Source organism: Fukomys damarensis, unplaced genomic scaffold (assembly GCF_012274545.1).
Source record: "Fukomys damarensis isolate Sample0158 unplaced genomic scaffold, DMR_v1.0_HiC HiC_scaffold_32, whole genome shotgun sequence".
Classification (NCBI taxonomy): domain Eukaryota; kingdom Metazoa; phylum Chordata; class Mammalia; order Rodentia; family Bathyergidae; genus Fukomys; species Fukomys damarensis.
The window spans coordinates 36,835,476-36,854,364 of record NW_022900944.1 but is presented as its reverse complement, the minus strand read 5'-3'; the positions used below and the strand labels follow the sequence as shown (position 1 = coordinate 36,854,364).

At 40.7% G+C, this 18,889-nt stretch overlaps 1 protein-coding gene across 4 annotated transcripts in view; it reads right to left on the bottom strand.

The window, feature by feature from the left end:
- The window catches only part of Hydin (HYDIN axonemal central pair apparatus protein), a 365,508-nt gene that overhangs the window by 198,093 nt on the left and 148,526 nt on the right, over positions 1-18,889 (bottom strand). For all 4 annotated transcript variants that reach the window (XM_010644447.3, XM_033757831.1, XM_010644448.2 and 1 more), the window contains exons 14-18: positions 17,992-18,227; positions 15,410-15,510; positions 12,944-13,079; positions 10,242-10,406; positions 8,747-8,899 (exon numbers count right to left, since the gene is read on the bottom strand). In XM_010644447.3, the coding sequence (XP_010642749.1) occupies positions 8,747-8,899; positions 10,242-10,406; positions 12,944-13,079; positions 15,410-15,510; positions 17,992-18,227 (791 nt within the window). The remainder of the gene's footprint in view (positions 1-8,746; positions 8,900-10,241; positions 10,407-12,943; positions 13,080-15,409; positions 15,511-17,991; positions 18,228-18,889) is intronic.

The following is an 18,889-nucleotide window of genomic DNA, read 5'->3' as shown; positions in this document are numbered from 1 at the left end:
CTTATTACCCCCCCTACCCGTCCCACCTTCCCTACACCTTTAGCTCCTTTCTTCCCATTCTAAATGTCAGTAATCTTATTAGAATCTTATGTATTATTGCAGATTATTCACACCAGGGATGATCATTGTTTTTGATAAAGAAAATATTCAAATTCTACATAATGTTTAAAAAATGGGATGAGGAAAGGTCAAGACATAATAAACATGTGATAGAGTGCTTTTTGATTATTCTCAAAGAAGACCAAAGTAGTACATTCTTTTATTATTGCTAGAAAAAGGTATATGATTAGTCAATGATGTAAAGGTGGTTACTTAACAAATAAAATGAATAAAATTTATAGCTTCCAAACAAGTATAGGAAAACTATATGTAAAATGATAGGGATTGGTGGGGGTGGTACTTAGATAAACCTCCTTAATGAAATATAAACAGCAAAGGAGAAAAATGAAGGAGAGAAGCAGTGCAGTGTGGGAAATAGTACAGCATAAAAATGCAAAGTTATACATAGAAATAAGTCTAGTGTTCCATAAATCACAATAGGTCTTGAAAGATTAGTTTTTGTCAATTACAGTATTTTGTTTTTATAAATACATAATGATTCTGTTCACTACGGGAAGTTGGTATGTGCACATAACATCTTAGTTTTTTTCATGTTCCCTTCCCCTCTCCTTCCCATCTCCCTGTCTCTTGGTACCCGTCCCATTTGCAAAAATATCTATCTCCCTGTTCCCTATTATCTATCTTTGAATTTGCTCTTTATTTTGTTTATATTTGAAGTTTCTCATATAACAGAATCCATGTGGTATTTAAGCTTTTGTGTCTGGTTTATTTCACTTAGCATCATAGTCTCAAAGTGTCATGTAGAATATTTATAAACACCTGTCATACTTGATGTCTCCCCCCAACCAAATTCAGAGTATATGTCTTACAAACCATGTGCTCTAACTGCCGTGTAATTAAAAGTTATTCAAAAAAATAAGAACCAAGGTACATCATGTAAAGGTACAAGATCCCAAGGATGAATGTAACTGTATCATTTACTTGAAATTTACCAATAAACTTAATGGAAAAAAAATGATCTCAAATAGGAAAAAAATGTTACTCATTAAAACCTATACAAGACAAAATGTTAAGAATTAAAAATATATATCAATATTTAACTCATATATTAAAGAAAGAAAATCACAACAGATTTCATATTTATAACAACAATAAAGATAATATCACAAATAAAAATCTGTGATGTTGCACTGTGTAATGTTTGTGTTGTATATAGAAAATATTTATAAACTTTGAATGTACTGCTCAGCTAAAATTGAAAAAATATGTTAGTTCAACTGATGGTGCCTGAAAAAGAATGAAGATACTGTAAAGAAAGAAAAAATAATAAGATGAGCATAAATTCGTAAATGAATTTTTTAAATAATTCATTTCTTTTTTGCAGTAGTTTTAGATTCACAGGAAATCTGAAGAGGAAGTCCAGAGACTTTTGATGTAATCCTCTAGTCCCACACGAGCTCACCCTGCCCCCCTATTGGTGTCCTACACACAGTGATACGTTTGTTACAATCAATGGACCTACATTAATTGATGTATCATTAGCACCAAAATCTAGGTTTTCCATCAGGGTTCAGTCTTGGTCTTGAACAGTTTATGGATTTTGATAATAGTAAAGTGACATGTATTCACCACGGCAGTATTGTGCAGAAGAATTTCACTGTCTTAAAAATCCTCTGAGCTCTACTAATCACTCCTCCCTTTTCTGCTCCCCTAGGAACCACTGATTTTTTTCCACTGACTGTTTTGCCTTTTTTCAGATGTAAGATAGTTGAAATTATGCCATCTGTACCTTTTCAACTTGCTTTCTTTCACTTAGTAATGTATATTTAAATTTTATCTGTCTTTCAGCATTTTAAACCACAAGAACATATTAGAGATAGTTTTATTTCAACACATTTGTAAACTCAGGTAAAATTTAAAACTTAAAAAATGTTTAAATTTAAATCCAAATAAACATTATAGAAAATGAATCAATAGTTAAAAATTTCTTATTAATTTCTGTACATCTCCCATCCTCAATAAACACACTATGATCCTGTGATTAAATTATTTTATGGTTTTCTCATCCAAGAATGGACTCTAATTTATGTAAAGTTTACATAAGGATCTTTTTCAAAGATTAGAGAAAAAGGTAGTGCTAACTCTGATTTTAAGACTACTCAATATCAAAATCAGAAAAGTACAATGTCAAAAAAAATTGCTAAACAACAGATACAAAACTCTAAATAACATGACAGTGATCATATCAGCAATAAACTCAAATAATAACTTACCTGGTTGGATTCATCCCAGGGATGCAGGTGGCTCAGAATCGGAAAATCTATCCATTTAATTCACCATATTAATAATTTAAAGAAAAACTCAGATAATCACATGAAAGGATAAAGAAAATGTATTATATTTTAGCATCTATTCATGATAAAAGAATAGAAATGGGTGATAACTTTGTTAATGTGGCATAAGTACCTACTGAAATATATTTAAGGGGAAACATCTGAAAGTTTTCTGTTGAAGTATGGAATAAAACAGACATGACTGCTCTCACTGCTACATCTTAACATCACATTGAAGATAGTAGCAAACATGAATCAAGAAAAAGCAGCAAGGTACAAGGATTGGAAAATAAAGCCAAGAGTCTACAAACAATTAGAACTAATTAAGAAATGTGTGACACGATTGAAAGCTCATGCAAGGGAATTCAATAGTGTCCTAATGCATTACTAATATTTGGCTAGAAAACACGAAGCAAAAAGGGCACTATTCACAAAAAGGAACTTGAGAAAGATGACAATGGATGTGCAAGACCTTTATGAAGAAAACTGACTTTATTACAGGATCTAAAAGAAATCTTTTCTTTCTTTCTTTCTTTCTTTTTTTTGGTATCAGAGATTGAACTTGGGACCTTGTGCTTGTGAAGCAGGAGGCAGACCCACTGAGCTAAATCCCCGGCCTAAAAGAAATCTTAATAGATATTCACAATACAATGCCCAGTGTTTGTTTTCTAGCTATGTAAATTTAGCCTACTTATTCATCATCCCTGTGCCTCATTTTCCTCATCAGTAAAATAGAGTTAAAAATAAAAGCCACCTAGTCCAGTTGTTGAGGATTACATAAAATAACACAGAAAAGAACTTAGAATAATGCCTGATATATAATGTGTTAGTTATTATTGTTTTCATTAGGCTGAGCATTTAAGATTGGGAGTAGTGATGCTAAGGTAGGTAAATGGAATAAGAAGAAAGCTCAAAAACATGCTAGGAGTATACAGTGTTAGACCCAGAGGAAGTATTAAAAACAAGTGCAAAAATGAAGCACTATTGAGTCACTGGTGATAGAACGCTGTTGATGGACTTTCTTTGTGGAAAAAGTAGATTTTACTTGTATTATATGTAAAAAATAAATGTAGCCAATTAAAGACGTGAAAAACAAGGGTCTAAACTAAACTCTAAACTACTGAAATAGAAGAAAAGGGATGGGAATCAGGCAGAAGGAAAAGATTTACAAAGTTGACATAAAATTAAAAACACCTTTAAAAAATCCAAACTCCCACTATAAAAAAGCTTAGCATCCAGGATACATAAAGAATATCTATCTACAAATAGATAATTGATAATAGACAGTTGGCAGAAGATATCCCAATGAAAAGTTCTGAACCTCAGTAGTAATAAGGGTAAAACAAATTAAAGCTACAGTGAGACACAATTTCATGTTCTGGCTGGCAAGAACTTAAGAGTCTGACATTGTAGGTTTTATCCATTGTAAAAATAGCACAAACACTCCTGGAAGGGCACCTTGGAAGGTGCAAAGCACTTACAGAGTAATTTGGCAATAACTAGTGAAGTTGAAAACACACCTATCTCTTGCATTAAGACCTAACAATGCCAGCATAGATATTGCTCACTCTCTAAATACTCCAAACTCTTGCACACACAAAGACAGACAAGTATTCTGTACACTACAGTATTGTTTATAATAACCTACTTGTCACTTGGTAAATAAAGAAAGCTACCATTTTTCAGAATCCATCAGAAACAACAACAAAAGAATAAGGAGGTGTAACAAGTGTGGTTGGTCTCTGATTCGTGCTTTTTCTTTCCATTTTTCTGTAATATCTTTTTTCCTTACAGTTTCCTTGAACCGTTTCCTTCCACAGACACACAGGTAAGTTAGAGGGTAGAGCTAATCTAAGAATGCTAAGAAAGCCATTCTCTTTATATCCACATACTGGGGTGCAGTAATCTAATGACATTATCCGTCAAAAGGCCTTGGGGAATTACTGCGTGTCCATCAGAACTCTCTCTAACACTAATCCCCATGGACAGTAAATTCTCCAGAAGTCCGAGTTCTAGGCCTGTTAGGTAAGCTCAGGTGTGCAAAGATGATGGAGTGTGTAGGGCAGAGCCACAGTTTCCTGCAGACCAGTTTAAAAAGAGACTCTGACAATGGCCACAATTTTCACTGCTTCCTAAAATGAATGGAGCCCAGCGTCAACAATTTCACCGGATCTGAAACGCCTGCCTGACAACCTTATTCTGGTTTTATCTATTTATTTTTTAAAGTAAAAGCATCACTTTGAATTTTAAATCTTTTTAAAGAGCTGCGATAGTGAAGGATTTTAACACACACATAGGTGAACCGAATGTTGTGTTATACATTACAAAGTATAAGGAAGAAAGTGGAAGAGCTTATGTCATTATTTATGACATACAATCAATGCAACCATGGTTGGTTGAAAAATGACACCGTGGAGATGATTTGCATTCAGAGATCTCAGCTTGTCTCTGAATAAAATGTTATGGACCCTAGACCTTTTGTCTGTTTCAGGTGCTCCTTAACTTATTCTCCTGCTCCTCTGGCAAACCCTGCTCTTCTAGGTATGTCTTACTTAAAGGGTCTTTTATGAAGAAGAAAGTAAAATCCCTCTGCTATTTCCCAACCATTTCCATATCCTCTGACCAGATGAAGCCAGGCAGCAGAGAAGCTCAAGGGAGGGCTCACGGGTTGTAGCCCAGAGCTCTGGGACCAGAACCAGGTCTGACAATTATGTGTTATGGAAAATTGCTTAACCTGATTCCACCTCCTTAAAACAGGGGTTTTATAGCAGCATTTTTCTCACAGAATTGTAACATTGCAATACTCTATATAAAGCACCAAACAGAACTGAATAAATGTTAGTCATAATTTAATGTTATATTGTCATCATTACAATTGTCAAACTTGCTTCTAGGTGCTGGGAATTCAGTGCAGAAACTGTTACCATGTCAAAGACAGATATATAAACAAATAAGTACACAAAGAAAGACCCTAATGGGGCCCCGGATTTGGCTCAGTGGTTCCGCCGCCTGCCTTGTAAGGGCCCAAGTTTGATCCCTGGAACCAAAAAAAAAAAAAAAAAAAAAAAAAAAAAAAAAAAAAAAAAAAAAAAAAAAAAAAAAAAAAAAAAAAAAAAAAAAAAAAAAAAAAAAAAAAAAAAAAAAAAAAAAAAAAAAAAAAAAAAAAGAAAAAAGAAAGTCCCTAATCAAGTAAGGAAACTACCCAGGGGCTGAGGGTGTGAAGGCAACGTGAAAGCCATGTGTGGCTATGGTGAGTGAGGGGAAAATAAATATTTTAAAAGAACCACGCTTGAGTGACACATCAGAAATCCCATGCCCATGGTCCAGGAATTCTAAATATCAAACACAGTGGCCTCTCCTTGCCACTGCAAAGAGGTCTCAGTGCCAGTTGATTTCCAAGGTGTCACCGGCGTCTGAACACAAGGCTTCAAACCAACCGTGGCCAAAGCTAATCTAGAGCCAAGGGTAAAAGGAAAAAGATTCCAGATGCCTCCAAACAAGTTCACTTGCTCTGCCCAGCCAAGGAGTCCCGCAAAGAGAAGGCATCTGTCCCCAGTCCAGCACTGAGGTCCTCAGGGCCTCACGATACCGCTGTGCGTCATGATACTGTGTCCTCACCCCCATTTCTGCTGCTCACCAGATCCTGCAAAATTAAATCTCTCTCCCTGATGGGGCCTTCTTACAAGCACTACCCAAAGAGGCCTCACATGCTGTGTTCTCACATTCAGATAGTTTTTACTCCTCCAAACCAGAGAGAATTTACGGGGTTGTTCCAAATGTAAGTCAGCTCCCTGGGAATCCTGAAGGCCGGCTGGTATTCCAGATGCCCCAAAGCAAGGGAGAACCTGATGTTCCAGGATGTTCTTTGTGCTAATCGTGTTTTCTTTTATGCTCAGAATAAGCTATGCTTTAATGAAATCTATCAATTTATGTGTCTCCTACATACTCTTCATCGTTTCTTAACTTATACTATAAGAAGAGGTCTCAGTGAAAAACATTTTTTAGGGGGGTATAACATTTATTTTTGAGAAATTCAAAATGGCTCTGTGTTTCAGAGCCTCCCAGCATCACCATGAAGATCTCCAGCTTCCTATCTCCTGACTGCCCAGCTGGTATCAAACAGATGTGTTTTTTTTTTTTTTTTGGGCTAAGGGAGAATTTAATCACAGCAGTGGCCGTGATGTGTGGCCACGCATGAGACCGAGTGCACCGGATGGTTAACAGTGGGGGCCACATGCAGGGAGGGATGACACTCACTGACAGCCGGAGAGCACAGAGAATGACCCTTCCCGTCAGGGCAGCCAGCAAGAAGAGAGGATGAAGCACCCGAAGTCACAGTAGGCTTAGTCGGGAAAGAAAAAGCTACCACTTAAAATTCTTTCCTAATGCTTGATAACTTCCCGAAGAATTAATATGGGGGTGTGACACTGCACATTGGGTTGAAATTTGATAAATGATATTTCAGTTTCTTTCCACTCTAGTTTGCTTCTAAGGTAGCATAGTTCAATTTCTACAATGTTAATACATATTTGCTAGGAAATTCCACAAAAATCCCATCTGAAATACGAAAGGAGTTTAACTTTCACCTATAAGAAGTACAGTTGAAACTACTTTTATGCTGGAACTTGTTTTCCAAGAGCAGATGGAGGGAAAAACACATCCTACAGTAGATCATTTATATCACATTTGGCTCTTTGGAACCAGAGCTTGCTGATTTAAGGAAACATTAAGGAACTGAAAGATGGAATCATGAAATCTTTGTGGAAAAGAAAAGGTCCCATTTTAACAAGCCAACTGGGTCATTCACTATTTATATTATTGACAGAGAAGGAGAGGGAGAGAGATCTTTGATATGCTTTTTGAAATGCACTGTAAGTTTCTAATAAAAAGTGAAATCTGGAGATACTTGACAATGACAGGGAAGAGGTGCCGTATGTGTACATAAACTATCTTGGGGTACCCATCTGCATAGTCTGTGGTGCCCACCTAATGGGTCCTAAAGCACACTAACATTTTTCCCCTCTGCTGTCAACTCTGCACCAGGCCAGGAAGAAACAGATCCAAAGCAATGCCTCATGATTTCTACCAAATGCGTCTGTTGGCTAACTGGGTGAAGACTAGCAGAAGCATCTTCTCTGAGACTTTTCTCTAAGCATTATTAAACAATATTCTTTACATAAGAACCACAAGATGCTGGATGGAGCAAGACAGGGGCTGTGTCAGAGATTTCTTTTTCTTTTCTGTTTTTTTTTTTTTTTTGGTACCAGGGATTGAACTTGGTTCCTTGTGCTTGTGGGGCAGGTGGCGGAACCACTGAGCTAAATCTCTGGCCCTGTGTCAGAAATTTTTGTTGAAAAGAGCAGTGATTATATGTGGGAATGGCTTCCTGTACAAGCAATATGGAAGAACAATAATAAAATAACTGACAATAACAATAAATAGTTACTAATTGGGACCAGTGCCTCCTGAGCTGTCACAAGTCAGCAGAAAATGATAATTCTATTCCTTCTGATAGCAACTTTTATAAAATTAGTAATAGTAGAAGTTTCAGACATATATGACAAATGCTAAAACTAAATGTTAGCTCTCATAAATTCAAACGTCAATAATTTGGGAATAGGAGGACTGTGGGAGTCAAAAATAAGACCTTTTTTTTTTTGGTATTGGGGATCAAACTCAGGACTTTGCACTTGCAAGGCAGATGGCGGTGGAACCACTGAGCTAAATTCCCAGCCCTTAAAGCACTATTGCTAAGACTAATGATACTTCCAATTACTACGACAGGAATTCCTAAAATCTATGAGAGAAAAACACCCACCCCATTCTAGTATCTCTGTTCTTCTGCAAAAATAAATAATCTTTTAAATAAAATAAAAATTAGCCTATAGGAGATCAGCATGTCTAAATGTCTTTATGAAACACAGACATTAAACAGCCTTATTTTAAAAAATATATCTATCTTTGTATATGTCTTTGCCTTGCTGTTTTCTTTAATTTCCATTTTTTAAGCAAATACTATCTTATCTGCTTTAAAATAGTCTCAGAAGGAAATGAGAATAAAAATAGATCAAACACACTAAACAAATTTGTAGCCTAACAGATTCAAGTTAAAGGAAGTGCTTCTCATCAGAGACAGGTATAAAAAGTGTTTTTCAGAGTGCTGGGCTCCCTCGAAACACCTTCCTGCCATGGGATTATATAAGATGTATTTATTTACCAAAATACATGCATATTTTATTTCCTAATCAACAAAAAGATTATAATAAAGAGGAACTGGGGATGAGGTTGATGTGGCTTAATAGTTTAAGCAAATCTTGTTTTCATCATGTGATGATGGTCCATAATTTACTCACCATGTGTGCGCGAAAAAATGCAGGAATACAGGACTGGTTAGCTAGGTTGAGAATCCTGGAAGAGTCCTGTAGGACGTAGATGTTGCCAAAATCAACTTGAGTGGGATGTATGTGGATAACTGGGCCTTGTCCAATGATCTTTAGGTGACAGACCTGTTTTGTGTAAAAGAACAGGACCTGCTGAAAAGAGCTAGCCTTTAAAATCAGTGAAAACAGAACTGCTAGCCACCCCTTTAATAGAAAGGCGCATGAAAGGGTGTTCATGGAAACGGAAACCCCCTCCCACTGGAGCTCATGGTCACAGAGACAGAGCAATGCCCATGCAGGGTCAGACCTGTGACTATCTCCCCGAATTCCTTCTCAAGGGTGGTCAGCTTCCCTGGGTCAACCCAGAGGTGGGCACTGAGGGAAAATCAAAATCCTGGGTCCCTGAGTCCCATGTAGTACTTCAGCCTCAAGAGCATTTAGGGCAGGTGCTTTAGAGTTCGATGTGGCTGGGTTTGAGTCTCAGTTCTGTCACTTTAGTAGTGGCGTGACAAGGAAGGGCCACTGCTTGAAGCTGCGCAGGTTGGCACCTGAAATCCCCTTTGTGCTCTGTTTGCCTAAGAAGGTGGGTCCCTTTCTTCCCCTTAGCTCTGGTTACCCTCTCTTGAGCTGTTTTTCTGCAGGGGCGGGGGTGTCACAGCAAGCCCAGCAGAGGATCTGGACGGTGGCATATTTTCGGGTTGTTTTGCTTTGTAAGTCAGGCTCCCTGGCATATTATACAGAACAGATAAAAGTAAAACCCTAGTTCATTGTGCTCTCTAAGCAATCAGAGTCATTTCAAACAAATGTGAGTTGATATCACCCATTTCCCAAGTAAACCAAACACCTAGGGACCCATAACCTGTTGGGCAACTTCCTTTAAGATTCAAGATTTATTCTTCCATTCTGGCTGAGCAGCAGAGAGCTTTCCGCGTCTCTCTATTGCTAACCTGGAGAGAAACTATTTCTCAGAACAGCTTCAGTAGGTTGGTCTGGCTATGGTTACTATGGTCAATGCACAGGAAAAGATCAGGGGAGCAGTGAAAGAAATTGATCTCACAGCCTACATGTGATCCACTACATGTGATAAGCCCAGCTTTGTCATAGGAACAACTGATAAGTCTGGTAAACATACAGATGTGCTGGCCCTTGGAGAGGGGTCATACAGAGGTGTGTGTGTGTGTGTGTGTGCGTGCATGAGCATGTTTGTGTACGTGTGAAACTTCTGATGTTCAAGTTAGGCTTGAGAACAACTGCTATACAACATGGCTACTTTTTGGTGTTTCCACAAATAGTTTACCTTAGTGACATCATATTTGTATTTTACTATTGCAGAGTAAAAATGTAAAACTCTGTAACCACTGACAACTGGAGGATATGCAAATTTGGTGTGTGCCTTAAAGAAAAAAGCTCAAAAGGCTTGATAAGGAGCACAGCAATCTCAGTTGTGGTTCTGAAAACTAGCTCTTACCAAAGGAGGGTCCTGGCTTCCAAAGACTGAGACGTAAAGTGTGGCCCTGTGCTCTCCGGTGACCTGGGTCTCCAGGGCCAGTGGTACGTGCACAGTGCTGTGGGGGGGGATGACCCCGCAGGGGAAGCGGGTGGAAAGCAGCACAGCCAGGGGGTCCTCACACACCTGGAGAGAGAAAAGCCAGCAGGGTAAGCAGCCATGTGTGGCTGGGACAAAGCCTATTATTTTGTTCTTTTTTTTTTTTTTTAATTGAGTTTATTGGTACAATCTAGGTATACAATACAGTTACTTTCATCATTGGGATCCTGTACCTTTACATAATAGGTCTTGATTCTCATTTTTCCCCTTGTCCCTGTGCTCTCTTCCCCCCCCTCCCCAAGGAGCCTATTATTTTGAAACAAGTACTGTCCTGAGTCCATTTGGGTTCTTTAGAAATGTTGCCTAGTTCAGGAAAGTCAGTGGGGACGAGCACCTCAAGTCAGCCAGGAAGGAGGTTTGGTTAAGTGAAGTATGTATAAGGCTCCTACTCATACTTCCCAGCACAGTGAGACTCGGTGGTGACACCAGCCCCACACAGGTGAGTTCAGGTGACGGCTCTCCACCGCCGAGCCCCTCGCCTGGCCCTCTACACCTTCGTGGTTTGCTCCCCATCACTATGCCCCTCCACACCCCATTAGGAGAGGCCAGGCCCCCAGCACTTCCTGAGCACGATACTGTCCCACGTCCAACTCTGTGCATTTGCTGTTCCTCTTCTCAGAGCGCTGTTCCCTGTGACCTGCCCCAGCATACTCTTCTGAGATTCCCTCAAAGCTGTGGGGACCGGGAAAGTCCTTTTCCCCACCATTCTCCATGCAGCCCTGTAACCATCTGCATGTCCATCTTCTTCATGGCCTGCAAACTTCTTAGGGAATGGCCCAGGCCCTCCTCTCTCCACACCCGCTCTCTGGCCTAAAGTATGTACTGCATGTGTGTTTTTTACAAGAGTAATGAATACATGGATGAATGAGTGTCATCCAGTGTATACTCATGTGCAGTCCCACAATCCTGTTCTGTCACGTAGTACCAGCTTTTATGCAACAATCACACCAAAAAAATCCCATGGTCAAGTAAGTTTGGGTAACTCTTCTTTGTAGTGGGGTGGATCTTGTTATGTAGTTCAGGTGAGCTTGCTATGTATCCCGGCTGGCCTTGAACTCACAGAGATCCTCCTGCCTCAGCCTCTTGAGTGCTGGGATTACAGGTGTGTGCCACCATGCCCGGACAAGTTTTAGCCTCTTGAAAAATACTTCTAAGGATCTTCATTCCTCAGGAGACAGAATGTGCAGGTCTCACCCTTCTAGAGCAGGCCATATTCTTTCTGTACCTAGTCAGGCCTTGCATGTCCTAGTCACACGCCTCCTCCTTCCTGTGCTGAGTGCAGTGTGGAGCCCCACTGGAGACTGAGGCAAAAGAAAACTAGCAATACTGATCCTATCTTCATTCAAGTGTTGATGCTTTTCCTCCTACTTTTAATTTCTTACAATATGAAAATGTTACTTCTTGATTATTGAGGGTTGTTTGGTTCCCCCCTTAAATTTTCTTCCCAAAGCAAGTGTCCTACCCTGTTCTCAGCCCTGATGTACAGAAATTGCTTCACCGGACCCTAATTTCCTCTTTTAGAAGAGTGCTTTGACTCATGAGAGGTAGCTCTACTACACTAAGTCTCTGCTCCAGGTTTAAGATCCGACTTGACTTCTCTCATGACTTAGATTTGCAGATGACATGAACCACATTTTTGTTAGTCCCAGTGTACTTCATTTCTCAAGTTCCCATTAAAAACTACAATGACAGGATCTGAAGACAAAACTCTGGTTGTGTTTTGACCCACGTCTGCCTGTCTCTTCTTTGAGTCGTAATTCTCTGATGCAGCCTAAGCCTGCATTGGTTTTGTGGCCTCCTTATTGCTCTTTTTTCTTTTTTTGGTACCGGGGATTGAACTTGGGTCTTTGCAATTGCAAGGCAGGCCACCGAACCACTGAGCTAAATCCCCGGTCCCCTTACTGCTCTTTTAACTGATATTGAATATGAAGCCAAATACCCCCCACTTGACCTTTCACATGAGTTTATATTAGAGTATTGTACTTACACAACTGAGACTTAAATTCAAATGCATTCTTAGTAACCTTCATTAGCAACCTTCCATTACTCTAGTCTGTATAGATCTTGGAATCTTTTATCTATACATATGGGGAAAGACACATTTCACTAAGACATAATTCCTCCTTTCTCTCCTGTATTATCGCTAGCCTTCTGGACCAACAAGTCCATTTATAAATATTGCATCACTATGTATTGACGTTGCTGATCAAATCACAGCCATGGGCAAAATTAAAACTCATAGCTTATTTCCCAGGCTTGGTTAATTCGCAGGCAATTATTTGCAGGTGCACGTCTGTATGTCGGCTTAATTGACACTTTCTCTTCTTTATCAGGGGCAATTTCCCTGGGAAATGAACAGCTGTTTATACCTGCAGCTGCTCACTCATGCAGATGGCAATCCAGCTGGGGCTCTGTAACCCTATCCCTGGCTTATTCGAGGGTTAAAAATCAGAATTACATAAGGCACATGCTTAGGCATCCGACTCTTCAGAAGGATTCCTCCTGCTCATCAAGGACTTCCAGCGGAAGAAGAAAACTGAGCACTGAAGGATAAAGTAACTCACCGGAGGCAGAACCTCGTAGCATCCTGGGAGGTCAGCGTGATTGACAAGCTGGACAGTTTTCTCATAGGGGTATTTCAGGAAGCAGAGCCCAAAGTCCACCTCCATCTTAACTAGTTGGATGGTAGGTACAATGCACCTGCTCAAAGGAGTCCATTAAACAAAAATAGAGAGATTGTTTACATATAGAGAACGCACAGTCTTAAGTCAAATACATTTGTCACTGTCGCGGAGCAGTTTTTTCCTAATAACTCCATTAATCATCTTCAGATCTTCTCTCCTGTCATCCCTCTCTCAGCCCCTGGCCAAGCATTTTTTAATCAAAAAAGGACTGGAAGCAGAACTCTTTAAACAGTTGTCTTTCGTGGATAATGAGTACCAATTCCATTGTTGTTCAGCAGGGCCTTCTTTTGACAAAGGGCCCTGTGGTGCAAGTTCCCTAGGGTAGTGGATCTGTTTCCATGTCAAACAGGGCCAATGCCACCAGCATGGGGTCCTAACTAGCTGTGACACTTTGGCTGAGTCAGAAAGTCCCCCCCCACCCGGGACTAGCAACAGCTCACATCCTCTAAATAATGGCAATAATTCTAATTCCTATGCAGAACAGCTGTCTTGAATGAGGAGGCTCTGGGCAGCTGCTCAGCCCAGTACTGGCACCATGACAGAGGTTCTGATATGGAGGGGCTGGGAGAGGGAAGGAGAGCTGTGTGCACGGGAGAGAGGAGTTGAAGCCCTGTATTTGCGGTTGGCCTGTTATTAGGTGACCTGGGTTTTATTTTGTGTCTGTGACTCCCAGTGTCTAACCTGCCCTATGTCACTGTTGTGATGCACAGTGTAATGGCAGTGAGTACTTGCTTTTGAATTAGACTGAGCTGGGTTCAACCCTGACCTTATGAAGTGTCACCTGCGTCACTTTGAGCCGGCTGCTTTGCCTCCTGGAGTCCTACTTCTCTCACAGGTAAAATGAAGGTCATTCTAGGGACTGACACTGGAATTGCAATGCCTCCTAGGATGTCATGGGGAATCAAGGAAATAAATGTGAGTGGAGGGCACAGCCTGGCACCGGCTAAGTGCTCAGTGAGAGGAGGAGACCTATGGTGAGGGTGTGGCAAGCTGTCGACGCTGGCTTCCTGACAGAGTCCCTTTAGGGTGCAAGTGCGAAAGCGACACTTTAGTTGAGAGTCAGGGAGCAGCTCCAGCAGATTACACTGAAAGGAAGGACATGAAAGGGCCTTTCTTTAAGCCCAAAGCGTGTGATTGAGCATGAGATGAGTGTTCATTTTTAGCTAGAATGGGAGTTGTCAGCTGACCCAATGACTTTTAATCCTTTGCTGCCTCGAACACTGTAGCTGAAAGGGTTTATAATATTTTGTTTGGGTTGCAGAGCTTACATCTGTAGGAAACACACAGCTTCTTTAGACCTTATTTTTTAAATTCAGTATTTCTTGTTCATAGCTGCAGGGCCAAGGAATTGGAAAGTATCAGAATAAGGCTGCCTGGAAAAGACATGGGAGACCAGTCTATAAGGAAAACTTGGACGTAGAAAGTCCAAGATCAGAGTTTTTGATGATTTTAATCAACAAAAGTAATTTAGGTTTTGAAGGAAGACTGAGTGGATTGAGGCAACACAGTGAGTGTTTTAGGGTCGCTATTTGTTGTCAGCTACACCCATGATACATGAAATGGTGCTGGTTATCTTCTCCATCTGCACCTTTTTTTTTATCTTCCTAAGATTCATGAAAGATTTAAATCCTAGAGACTGACAGGTTAGCATGATTAGTTTTACTACAATATTTTATCTTCTTTCCTATACCCAGCATTTTCATTCACACACTTTCAAGACCCAGTTTTCGACACTGCTTTGGGAAGAGAGTGGCCCTGTGATTTTATCTGGGGTCACGTCATCATCAGTAGGTGACATCACCTCCCTCACTGCCACTCTCCCGGGAAGGTGGTAAGTGGGCCAGGGAGATGCAGGGTTTTATCCTGACTCCAGAGCCCCTTGCTGCATCCCTAAAATAGAGAGGTTGGTGATGGTTCTGTAGGAGACAAGCCTCAGGTAGGAGGCCATTCACAGCCCACAGTTCAGTCACGGTAACAGAGTCCTGGAGCAGGGACATGCTGGCTACATGGATCTTCCATGGCAGCACAGAACAGTGCCTTCCCACTCCATTGCCTTTCTACATTGGAAGACGAAAATAAAAAATCAGCAACTCATCCCTTCTCCCCACTAACACCTTTTCTGTTTCAGACTTTGAACATCAGACCCACCAGGGAGCACTGTTCTTGCTGTAAAACACTTAACCCTTTGTATCTCCACCAAAGGTGCTTTGATAACTCCTGATGTCCTAAAGCTTTGTCCTTAGAATATCAGATTCTGTTTCCCTTCCCAGGAAGGCAGAATGAATCCAGTGTGCACTGTCCTCGGGTCGGGGGGACCCTGGAAGGGCGGAAGCAGGTGAGTGATACCTGGCTGTGATTAAGAGAGCCAGCACTTCTTCTCCCACGCCCTCCACGTCCACAACCAGTGCCAGCTCGTATTTCTGCACAGTGTTGGAGCATAACGTCACCTGGGAAGAAAAAGGCGAGAAGGTGCCATTCTAAAAGGCCATTCCTCTGTCTACAAAGGGGAGAGAGTAGCCAGGAGGAGGACCATGCCCATCAGTACGGTTTCCAAGTGCTTTATGTGCATAGGTGACAGTTTACATTTTTTAATTTAACAAGTTGCACTGCAGGGTCAGGGCATGCTGAGTGGTTTCAAAGCCCAGGCTAGAAACTCAGTGGCTTTTTTAATAATAGGTTTCCTCATCTCTGAGGTGGTTTTATTAAAGAAGCTACATACCCACCTGTTATGATTTAGGTCCAGATGTCGCCCCAAAGCCTCATGTGGCTCGATCTAGAGCGTGTGATGCTGGAATTGATTCATGGTGCAATGCTAGGCTCAAGGGCACCGGGATTAAGGGCGTGAGTGCTGCCTGCCCTAAGGAGTCTGAATAAGATCCAGGGAGCGGAAGAATGCTGGCAACTCTCCATTGTTACCTTTGCTGCCTTGCGTGTGCTGAGGTGTTTCTGCTCTGCCATGGCTGTTTGTCGTCCCTGCCTTGGAGTTGGCTGATGATGGGCTGAAACTTCTATGAACTGTGAGCCAAATAAACTCCTTCCCCTTTAACTTTGAGAGTTTGGTATTTTGTCTCAGGAACAAGAGAAAAGTAACTAACATGCCACCCGAGGTGGCAGTGGTGGTGAGGATGACAATGAAGGATGAGCAATACGTTAAAAAACATCTTTAATTATAGCAGTTGAAATTGTTCCTTATCATCTGGACTATCTAAATCATAAAAGTTCAGTGTACTGAGAAACACTACAATAAAATTTCCCTTACATCAAAATAAATGAAAATAATCCTGTGAATTCCAGAAAACGGTGTAAAAAAAATCAATCCTTTTTACTAAAATCTTGCCCTGCCTCCCATTATTAGAGTAGAAAACAGGATGCTCCAAAGAAAGGTCCATCTGAGGACAATATCTGACCAAAATATTTTACCCAACATTTTTTATTTTCTGCTTTGAAACTTTAGGCCTGAAAGCCTTGTTACAACTTTTAATTGCTTTAAAATGATTTGTACTGGAAGAGATACTTGTAAGTAGAAAACAACTTCTGGTACTTAAGGCTTTTCTATCTATAAATTATGTATCAAGTACTAATTAAAATCTTTTTGGTTGCAGAGGGAATCACTAGATGCAAATTTGAGTCCACATAGAGCTGGCTGAAGTGTAGATCAGGAGGGAAAACTGAAGCTTAGAAAAAGCTTTTTCAAATATACAGGGGGAAAAAAAGTGAAGGTGAAGTCAGTGACTTGGAAAGACACCTTGTTGGGTTTGGCAAAAAGCAGGGAACCCTAGCAAGATTATAACTCTTGGTTTACGTAGCTGAGCTGTGGTTAGAAGGGAAAAGGGAAGCAGTTTTGGCAGAAGGCTGCTGGAGAGATTCTGTAGTAAGACTTTAAAAAATTCCTGCATTATCTGGGAAAAGCAAAAGGAAAGATAGGTAACACAATGGCTGAGCATGATTAAGTAAAAAAAAAATCTCTTGCTGCGGCATTTTCCATCAGGAAAGTCACAGCTAGCAATCCTGAGATGTAATGATTCGTGGTAGCATCAAACTTTATTGGACTTGCAGAGAACCCATGGAGGAGCTGAAAATGCTCAGAAAAGATGCAAGATGAGTGGATTTGAGGCAAGATATTAAGAGACATTTAAAGCAGATTTGGGGAATAACATGATAGCTAGGCTACATATTCTATGGTAGAATCTAAAGAGAAAATTACCACCCTTAGCTGTGAAGTCTTACTTTTTCTCTTTCCCAGAAAACATAAAATTGTTTCAATTTAATAGCCTTTGCTATTGCTAGACCTCACTGCTAAAACCCTTTTCAGTTAACTGTGAAATAGTTCTGCTGGTGGCACTGCCTTAACCAAGGCACTGCACTGTCCTGATTTCAGACCAAGCTAGGGGATGGGCGGGGGTTGGACGGGCAGCCTCCTACAGCTGTTCCTCTGGGTCTAAACGCAGAGCACAGACAGAAACACTGCGTCCACATCCCCCGACAAGCCCAGATTTGTACTGCAAATCTGAAAAGGCTGGGTGTCACCTTTGGCGTAAATCTGGATATTTATTGATTTAAAGGATCCAGGTCTGAAGGAAAGAAGAACCTAATTATCAGTGAGTTCTTCCACTGTTTTCTGTCGGTGCTGATGTCTGCACTGCCTGTACTGAGTGGTGGTTTCATGAGACATAACAGAGAAGCCACTGTTCTAGCAAAGGCCATGCATCTGGATTAATAGAAATTCACCAGGAACGGTGTCAATTTTTTTTTTTTCCCAAATGGATCTGTGTCTGGTTTCCTTTGTTGCTGCAATTATTTCCCACAGACCCACTTCCCTGTATGACTTGACAAGCACCCCTTCCACTGCCTCTGGGCAGAGAGAGAACCCCCGGTGAGGCCTGATGGCCACTTGAAGTTCAGCTGCTGGGCTGTGTGCTGTACGTTACCTTGATAGCAGCAAATCCATGAGAGCGAATGGTGCCCCAGCTGGGAGTGATGGTGAATTCTTTCGGTTTCATTGTGTGTGTTTCTTCACTGGTCCCAGCCAGTCTTCTCTTGCTTGATGCCTGCTCACCACTTGGGATGCTTTCTGGCCCGAGTCCGTCTCCAGGGATACGCAATTTGAAGGTCATGGGGACCAAAGATGTATTATTGAGGGAACACATCAAGGTCTGAGGAAATCCTGGAAAACAAAAAATGAGGCAAGGAATCAAAGACCCCTAATAGGCTCCTTTGGCTGTCAACCTTCCTAACAACTGTCTGACCTTGTTAATGAACGTTTCATAAAGCTCGTCACTGCTGAACTCCAAATTGTCTTAAATATTGTTTGCAAGCACACAAACAATAAGTGCATTTCATGCATTCATTTAATGAATATTTCGAATGCATGTGTTTACCATGTGCCAGGATAAACATTAGATATACAACAATCCTCTTGATTGTTACCTAGGCCCTTCCAAAAAAAAGCAGTCTTTATTATTGGTTTATTAAGTTGCTTGAAGAAGTTTATTTTACATATATACCTTTTTCTTTTTTTTAAACACAGAATCATGTTTGCTCTTTTTTTCAGTGCTGGGAATTGACCCTGGAGGGCCTTTGTACTGAGTTACATCCCCAGCACTTTTTTATTTTTTATTTTGAGACAGGGTCTCACTAAGTTGCCCAAGCTGGGCTCAGTGTTGTAATTCTCCTGTCTCAGAGTGCTGGGATTACTGGTGTGTGCTACGCTGCCTGTCTCATGCTTGCTCTTGTTTTTTTTAAGGAGAAGCCAGTATGATTTTGCCTGCGGTGTGATCCAGAGAGTGCCAAGACAGGATAAAATTAGTTCTGGACCTGAGACTGGAG